Here is an 8,164-nt window from a genome sequence, read left to right as displayed (position 1 = left end):
GGCTAACAAAACTGTGTACTAAATATGGTGCAATGCAAACTTAAAACTTAAAATAATTGCTGATGCTGATTCATATGTTAAGTAATATGCTTTAAAATATTTGTATATTAAAAAAGTGTATTTACTAACTAAAATCTAATTGATAAATAACAGTAATAGTTATAACAATGATTACTAATGAAAAGAAAACCATTGCATGGACGTAATTCGAAAATTTAAGCTCTGTCTGTACGAAATATTGCAATCACGAGTTCTATGATTATTTTCAATAAAGAAATATATTCTCTTCACAAAAATGTAGCATTTAAAATTGTATAGATAAATTTACATCTTCATAAGCATATTAGGAGCTATTGGAAGAGAAAGTTGCCAAAATTAATTTTAATATTATAAAATCTAAATTATTAAAGCAATATTATTTTATAAACAAAGTGATATTATTGAACTTTATGCAAGATAGTATTAAATAAATGTTTTTTGTTCATATAGTAATTTGTATAAATCACAAATATATTGATTTGATGGGAAAGTAATGTCAACTTTTGACAGTGATAAAAGCCATCTGAAGAGACATTATTTTTTCACCAACCCAATAAATATACAATACTCTAAAGAATAAAAAATACTTAACAATATATGGAGAAAATGATCTAATATGTGTGTATATCATTTAAATGTATGTACATAGTGTATCAGTTGACATACATTTTAAATCTCAATCAATTTGTACTTGTGTCATTTCATTTATGACACAAATAATCATAAAGTGTATATCATATAAATGATACAATGCAATGCTTAAATAAAATTGTGCATTTTAAAATATGTTCTTTCAAGAGCAACAAATTTATATGATTGTATACATGAATGCATATGTATATATGTGTATATATATGCAATGTTCTACTATTTATACTTATTATTTATGAAAATTACTTCAAATATAGCCATAGTTAGACCTTAAGTGATTACTTTAGAAGTAATCATTTAAAACTGCATAGATCATTTTATGCTATGTCATATATCTTTATACTCTTATATCAACTAGACTACTTGAGCCTCATCAATTCCTATAATATAGGAAAAATTAGGGCACTTTAGCTTCCAATTCTCCCATTGGAGTGAAGGTAAAAAATCATTTCACCTACAATGTTCTATAAACATATTTGTATATCATATAAAAAAGATTTTCGTTTGTGCACCTCAACAGCACTTTGAAAACAGGATTATTTTCTTTTAAATACTGTGATGTACTAAGTGCATTATATGACTTTCATAAAACTTAAAAACTAATTGCTATTATGCGATTAATAAAATATAAAAAATGGATGATAAAGAAACCAAAAATGAAATGTATGAATTAAATGCATTTTGCTTTATGTGCAGTGAATCCTTATTTAATGAATATTATGTAAAAAGTATGCAAATTAATTTAATGCCTGCTCTTTGGTTTTATATTATTAAATATCTAAATTTAATGGAAGAGTAAAGCATATTATCATCCTATAAAACGCTATAAATATTAATAATATAGGCACAGTTATGAAATAAAAACTGATCATTCACTTACAGATGAATTACGTCTACAAGAAGCAGCTAAGTCGCTAATTGTGGAGTTGTGACGCGTCTTCCTTGAACCCTCGTTATCATTCACGAGATTTGGGTTAACCGAATGTGAAAGAGCAGCTGTTTTATTGAAATCTATTGTAGCATACCCTTTCTGTAGTTTATTTGGAGACTCTGGAGGAGATGCTGTCGAATTTGATGGGCCATCTACTGGTGAATTGACTGGTACGTCTTTTGTATCCAGATCTAACACTGCATAATTTACTTCTCTAATTGGACCACCTGTAGGTGTGGATGGAGGCAAAGGTGACTTTTCTGCTACCGATACTCCGGAAAACCTTTTTCTTAAGCTTTCGATTTCACTTGCTTCTAGATTAGCATAACAATGTCTGATCCCTTCTTCCGTATCGGGTTGAATACATGGCAACGGGGCAGGACGTGTTCTAGCACCAAAACATTCTGTATGTTCTTGACCAGGACTTATATTCATATAGGCATGTCCAGACTCATTATTTTCATTTTTGTCTTCCTTAGACTGTACTGTTTCAGATACACTATGTGTTGGAGATAGTGGACTAATATCACTATTAATATCTATATTCATATAAGCTGCTACTGGAGGCGGTGATTTAGTTTGAGAAGAAACTTCCATACTTTTTTGCACAGATATCAGTTCCAATGATGCTGAGCCATTGCCCGGTATAGAGTTACTCCCTGTACATGATCTATATAAAAATACGAAATTATTAGTGTTCTTCCAACAAGAAAGACAATCAAAATTTGAATTACCTTTGTATTGCTCTTCTAAGGCTTTTATTATTATTGTGTTCCATTTCCAATGGTGGAGAAGATAAAATTTCTTCGTTGACATAAAGAGAGGACGGATGTGGTTGAAGAAGTGCTGATGGTGGTGGTAATGACAGCACAGAAGGTGGTGAAGGGGAACCCACTGTTCCCTGAGGTGATATAAGACCAGTACTACTTCCCACACTACCTAGTCTTCCAATTCCATTTTGTTGATTATGAGCAAATCTAGGACCCACACGATTATCAGTCCTATTTATTATAGGATCCAAATAATTAGGCTCAACAGGTATTGTCACTCTTGTTACTGTTGGACCAGGATGAGAAGCAACTGGAAGTTCTCTAAACATTCCATCATCTCCGCTATTATTACAAACCTAAATAAAATAGTGATTACATATTGTGACTCATTGTTGGTAACTGACAAATGCATATGTGACAAGTTCAAACCTGAGTATTTGTATGCACAAGGTTAAATAAATGTACAGCTCTGTGGCATTTAAACGCATAAATGCCTGGTCCAGTTGAGCATCGTCTGCCAGATTCAAAAGTGAAAATTTCTGCGTCATAACCATATCGACGCAAGCAACGTAATGGCCATTTGATAGGCTGTTTACCACGCTGATAAAGCACTAAATCATTTTCTGTCACTTCTAGTCGCCCAGGTGTAATTAAATTACCTAAGTCATCTACATTCATCACTTGAAAAACATTTGGATGTAGGTCATTAATATCTGTCCGACTATTGACACAACCCATTCTTCTTTACTCTAAAACAAGAAAAACAAATAACCATATTTATATTATAATCAGACATATATATAATAATATTTAATTCAACAATACACAACATTCAGATCGACATTAATTTATAAAATCAAGCGGTAAATTTCTCAAAATCATTATACAAATACAAACCTTGAAGCATGCTTAAATAACACGGAGATAGAAAAAAAGAAACTGTTACTTAGCATTATTAATTGTGAAGCCTATTCCGTAAATAAAATATATCGTAATACACATCATTAATTGTACTTGTCATTTGTTCATTAGAATTTAACTAGTAATTTCATTCAATTAGAATCAAAAAAAGCAAATCGTAATAATAAATATAGGATAAATAAACGCTGAATGATAGAAGAAACAAATGATTTGGATGAATTTCATGCAGAATGACTTGAACGCCAGCTTCGACAATAATTGATAATCGAATGACACTAATGTTTTCGAACGAAGAAAGAATTTCTGAAAATGTTATATTGATATCATTCAAATTACCAAATGCGACATATCCAAAACATTCAACTCGTTTCCCGAAAAGAGTGTCTTATTCCTTCACAAACAATACACCGCATATTCCATATAAACACTGCCAATCTACACTTCCTTGAAGTTGCTGCAAACTGAAGTAGAAGATCAAATAAATAAACCATTTATTACGATCTGAAAGGACATAAATTCAATGTTTTTTATCATTAATAATGGATTTAAATCATTATTCTACTAATCTAGTCGGAATGCGTATGCATATATACATGTATACATGCATATATGCAAATTATACGCTACACATGTGTGCTTACGTAGCTGTAGTTATGAAAAGGATTCATTAATCTTTGACTTGCAAGAAATAAATTTTACAGTATTTTCAGAACGAATCCCTTGGTAACTATCTATTTTGTATCACATATTTTCTTTATTTAGATACATATTTTTCGAATAATAACCTTCTAAAGAAGAATACAATTATAAACAGATAAATTAAGAAAAATATTAAAAATGAAATTCGTTTTTCTTCATTTTTTTCGTAGAGAAGTGTAAATATTTTTATAAAATTGAAGGGGTGGGTAAACGAATTTGTTATACTTAAATATACCGCTAATAATGAAAGATCAGATTGGATCAGATCAGATCAATTTTTATCCATTTGTGAACGCGCACGTGTTTTTCAGTTGATTTTCGAACACACGAACACCGATTCAGTGTAAAATCGTGTTGAGTTGCTGACGTTGAAAAGCAAAATCGAGATGATGATTTTGGGCAGAATTTTTTGATGCACGATCGGATAGATTAGTTTACTGAATTAAAGTTCGGTGTATTCTGATCGATAATATTAAAGTATAATAATGCATACTATTTTTACGCGTGGTAATGCTATTATAGCATACACGTTGAGCATTTCGGCATGCTTAACGTTTTGTTGTTTTCTTTCTACCGTATTTATCGATTATAGAGCAAATGCAACGTTAAATACTGTAAAAGTATTTGTGTAAGTACAGTAAATTCCTCTTAATTCATACCATTATTGTCGGTTTATGGAAGATTTCATTTGTCAGTTTACTATTTTCGATCGTAACATATTTGTTTACCATATTTTACTGTTTTATTAATCAATGACAAAAGGAGGTACTTAACAGGTTCACAGTGAAATCGTTTTAGTACATTTTTCATATTCTGTTACTTATACAAATAGATATTACTAAAAGTAAGATAGTTTTATAATTCAATAATACTAATTCTTTTACATAAATTTTAAATTGTATTAATGTTGACTGAAAGTTAATAAAAGACATGGTTTATTTACTGTACATGCTTTAAGGAAATATAATGGTTTCAAATTTTAGTTTGACTCATTGACATTTTGATGCATAGTAATGAGGCTAAAAATATTGAAATTATTAGAGTTCACATATGTAATATAATAGGGAAAATATATAACTAGTAATTCGTATGATATTTAACTAATGTTTATTTTGCAGAAAGTACGTACCAGATTATAGTGCATCAAGGGAAAAGAATGACCTGGGTTATTTAACATTTGACTTGCAAACTGATATCCTTTTGCATTTTATATAAACTTATTTAAATATTTATTTTTTGCATATATTTGCTTATATTTAATGATTTTTTTAACTTGCTTAGATTAACTCTTTCACAGAAAAATAAACTTATAAGAAATGAATAAGAACATGCAGTTTTTTTTGTTTTACTTTAACTGAACTGTGAAAGGGTTAATTTGTATATGCTTTATTATGTTAATAACTACTACGAACACAAAATATACTTTCTTTACATAGATATACATCTTACTCCATTATTTAACTGGAATGTTAAACAATTATTTTTGTACCTCACAGCTGAATATCAAACAAAAAACAATAATTTTAATCAGGTATGATGTAAATAATATCATTTAACTTGTATTAGTTTACATTTTTTAATATATAAAGTCAATGAAATATATTTTTTTTTATTTTAGGTAGTTTTATGGGATAAAATAGTACTGCGAGGAGATAAAGCTGTCCTGAATTTTAAAAATATGAACACAAAATACTATTTCTGGGATGATGGTAATGGTTTAAGGTAATACATGTCATTGTTAAACAAATTTTCAAGTATAAAATAGAGAAATTCGAAATCTTGCAAAATAATTAATTATTTTTTTTAGGGGCAATAAAAACGTGACATTAACATTATCATGGAACATTATACCAAACGCTGGTATTTTACCAAATATTAATGCCCTTGGTTCTCATACTTTTGAATTTCCATCTGAATATACCACATTACGTGTGTAATATATTTATACATACATGTCTATATTCATTGTTTTGTAAAGTGTTTAATTATTCTATATAAAGCCAATGTATAATAAAAGTCGCATTATTTTCACGCGTTATGATTAAATTTTAAATCACAAACAGATTTTGTTAAGTCAATAGAGTTCTTTGTTATGTTTATTTCTCCTGTATGATTACTAATACATCTGAAATGTGATATTTTATAAAATCATGAAAAACACGATATTAGAACATTCCATGTATAATCTTTTTAATGCAATTTTTAATTATACTCATTAAGGTTCAAAAAAGAAGTTAATTTTTCGTAAAACAATTTAAAATATTTATTTTCGTATGTATATTTAATAAAGATATAATCTCTTTGTAATCCTTCCTAGATATTTTTATTATCATTTTCTTCATTCGCACTTGATTCATCATCTCCTTCTTCATCATCATCATCTCCATCATCTTCCTCTTCATCATCATCGTCGTCGTCGTCATCGTCGTCCTCATCATCATCATCATCATCAACAGTGTAATTTTGAGACTGATTTTCTGTAATGAAAGAGAAGATACATGTATAGTTATATACATAACTAAATACACACTAGAATATAATAAAAGTTGTTACCATAATAACTATATCCATTTTCATCATCAGATTCAAATGCTCCACTTTGATTCTGTCTACCAAATTTATGAGTTCGTGCTGTAATAGCATAAGAAATATAATTACAAAAAAATCATATGTAATATTTATTTTTAGTGTATTTATAAGTTAAATAATATATTAATATTAAATAAATATATTTCTTACTTGACATGCTCAAGTCTTTTGTTTGTGATGTTTCAAAACCGCATTTTGGACAAGGTATAGGCTTATTCTTTTCATATTTAAATCCTTTCCTTCGAACATGATCTTCACAGTAGCATGTTTTACATCTCAAACAAGAATATTGGCCTAAACGATTACATGACTGACCTAGAAGTAATTTTAAAGGCAAATAAAAAATGTGTGAAAATAGTTCTGTAATTATAAACAATGCTATTAATTTGAAAAAATTTTTACATTTAAAATTCTCTGCTTCTAAAACTTGGCATGAAGCTTGGTGCTCAAATTGATCATCTTCACAAAGGAAACAATTACAAAATGAGCACCGAAAGATCCTACCACCATGGTCCCAGACACCTCTTTCACATTCTTGACAAACTGCATCTATTAATGGACACATGCATGCATGTGTTGTAAGGCAACGTCTTCCATGGCAAACCCACGCTTCACAATGATCACATATTGCTCCCTATTAAAATACTCATTCATCATTTTTGTTTACTTAAATCTTATTGAGTACATGTAAGATAGACTTACCACCATACCTAAACCAGTAGTAAACATTCCAGGATGACGAACAACACAATCTCCAGCTTTTAACATACACTTGATTTTTCCACAATGAGCGCACATAGGTAACCTTTGCAGACATTGACAGAAATAGCAAAAAGCTCTGCTTTTCTGTTTTTTATTGCATTTATCGCATTCCTTTGCACATAAATATAGAAAATATAATTAGATACTAAATAATAAATACAAATTTTATAAATAAAAATACAAATGTTACAAACTTCTCACATTCTGTAGTGCTTATTAGATCTTTATATCACTAATACTTATAACCTCAAATTTATCATTTAAATTCATATTATTTATGATTAATTATTAGATTTTTTATAATATACTCATTTCATAATTGCATTAAATTAGATAATACTCACCATTACCGCATTACAAGGAAATTTAGCTAAATCTACTTGATCCTTTGCAGTTCTAATTTCTTTTTGTCTCAATTTTTGCTTTTCAGCCTTTCTTCTTTGACCTGTCTTTTTCTTCGGCATCTTGTCGAATATTTTTGTATTCTATAGTATTTATACTAAATATTTTTATACCTAAGTTATTACAACTTATTTATTTTAAAATAATTCAAAATCACGTAGAAACACTTGACCAGAACATTGTGCTATCCAGTGCTATATGTGCTATACAGTATCCATTCGATTAGTCGAAAGTCGAAGTGAATATTTCGAGAACTTGAAATCAAAAACTACGAGAAGTTTTAGCGGATGTTTAAATTTTATCGAATACTTATTTTTGAACTTACATGAGATACAGAAACAGTTTATCTTTAGAACTTGATTTGATTTAGTAAAAGTATTAAAATTCTAATTATTAAAAT

The 8,164-nt window shown here is 28.8% G+C and overlaps 3 protein-coding genes across 3 annotated transcripts; 1 reads left to right on the top strand and 2 right to left on the bottom strand.

The window, feature by feature from the left end:
- Nucleotides 1–965: 965 nt before the first annotated feature.
- On the bottom strand, nucleotides 966–3,730 carry LOC143177178 (uncharacterized). Its single transcript, XM_076374991.1, has 4 exons — nucleotides 3,649–3,730; nucleotides 2,821–3,140; nucleotides 2,356–2,747; nucleotides 966–2,291 (listed from the first exon to the last, which is right to left on the bottom strand). Exons 2-4 carry the CDS (start codon nucleotides 3,127–3,129, stop codon nucleotides 1,559–1,561), a joined length of 1,434 nt encoding a protein of 477 aa, XP_076231106.1. The 5' UTR covers nucleotides 3,130–3,140; nucleotides 3,649–3,730; the 3' UTR covers nucleotides 966–1,558.
- Nucleotides 3,731–4,346: 616 nt separating this feature from the next.
- On the top strand, nucleotides 4,347–6,038 carry Spase22-23 (Signal peptidase complex subunit Spase22-23). The gene is made up of 5 exons (XM_076375647.1): nucleotides 4,347–4,639; nucleotides 5,130–5,205; nucleotides 5,456–5,542; nucleotides 5,630–5,733; nucleotides 5,819–6,038. Exons 1-5 carry the CDS (start codon nucleotides 4,497–4,499, stop codon nucleotides 5,946–5,948), a joined length of 540 nt encoding a protein of 179 aa, XP_076231762.1. The 5' UTR covers nucleotides 4,347–4,496; the 3' UTR covers nucleotides 5,949–6,038.
- A 211-nt stretch (nucleotides 6,039–6,249) lies between these two features.
- On the bottom strand, nucleotides 6,250–7,931 carry Noa36 (zinc finger protein 330 homolog Noa36). The gene is made up of 6 exons (XM_076375646.1): nucleotides 7,707–7,931; nucleotides 7,303–7,473; nucleotides 7,003–7,234; nucleotides 6,751–6,915; nucleotides 6,565–6,642; nucleotides 6,250–6,488 (listed from the first exon to the last, which is right to left on the bottom strand). The coding sequence occupies exons 1-6, from the start codon at nucleotides 7,824–7,826 to the stop codon at nucleotides 6,325–6,327; spliced, it is 930 nt and encodes a 309-aa protein (XP_076231761.1). The 5' UTR covers nucleotides 7,827–7,931; the 3' UTR covers nucleotides 6,250–6,324.
- Nucleotides 7,932–8,164: the final 233 nt, after the last annotated feature.

Source organism: Calliopsis andreniformis, chromosome 3 (assembly GCF_051401765.1).
Source record: "Calliopsis andreniformis isolate RMS-2024a chromosome 3, iyCalAndr_principal, whole genome shotgun sequence".
Classification (NCBI taxonomy): Eukaryota; Metazoa; Arthropoda; class Insecta; order Hymenoptera; family Andrenidae; genus Calliopsis; species Calliopsis andreniformis.
The sequence above is the reverse complement of the archived record's forward strand: the minus strand, read 5'-3'. Positions and strand labels throughout refer to the sequence as shown.

What these genes read in the sequence shown, in the direction of transcription:
- Noa36 (XM_076375646.1), bottom strand. Translation starts at nt 7,826, where the DNA reads ATGCCGAAGAAAAAGACAGGTCAAAGAAGAAAGGCTGAAAAGCAAAAA. An exon ending in AAAAGACTTGAGCATGTCAA is followed by an intron (nt 6,643 to 6,750) that starts GTAAGAAATATA and finishes ATGCTATTACAG; the next exon opens with CACGAACTCATAAATTTGGT. An exon ending in AAATGGATATAGTTATTATG is followed by an intron (nt 6,489 to 6,564) that starts GTAACAACTTTT and finishes CTTTCATTACAG; the next exon opens with AAAATCAGTCTCAAAATTAC.
- LOC143177178 (XM_076374991.1), bottom strand. Translation starts at nt 3,129, where the DNA reads ATGGGTTGTGTCAATAGTCGGACAGATATTAATGACCTACATCCAAAT. An exon ending in TTGTGCATACAAATACTCAG is followed by an intron (nt 2,748 to 2,820) that starts GTTTGAACTTGT and finishes TATTTTATTTAG; the next exon opens with GTTTGTAATAATAGCGGAGA. An exon ending in CTTAGAAGAGCAATACAAAG is followed by an intron (nt 2,292 to 2,355) that starts GTAATTCAAATT and finishes ATTTTTATATAG; the next exon opens with ATCATGTACAGGGAGTAACT.
- Spase22-23 (XM_076375647.1), top strand. Translation starts at nt 4,497, where the DNA reads ATGCATACTATTTTTACGCGTGGTAATGCTATTATAGCATACACGTTG. An exon ending in CATTTGACTTGCAAACTGAT is followed by an intron (nt 5,206 to 5,455) that starts ATCCTTTTGCAT and finishes ATAGATATACAT; the next exon opens with CTTACTCCATTATTTAACTG. An exon ending in GATGATGGTAATGGTTTAAG is followed by an intron (nt 5,734 to 5,818) that starts GTAATACATGTC and finishes TATTTTTTTTAG; the next exon opens with GGGCAATAAAAACGTGACAT.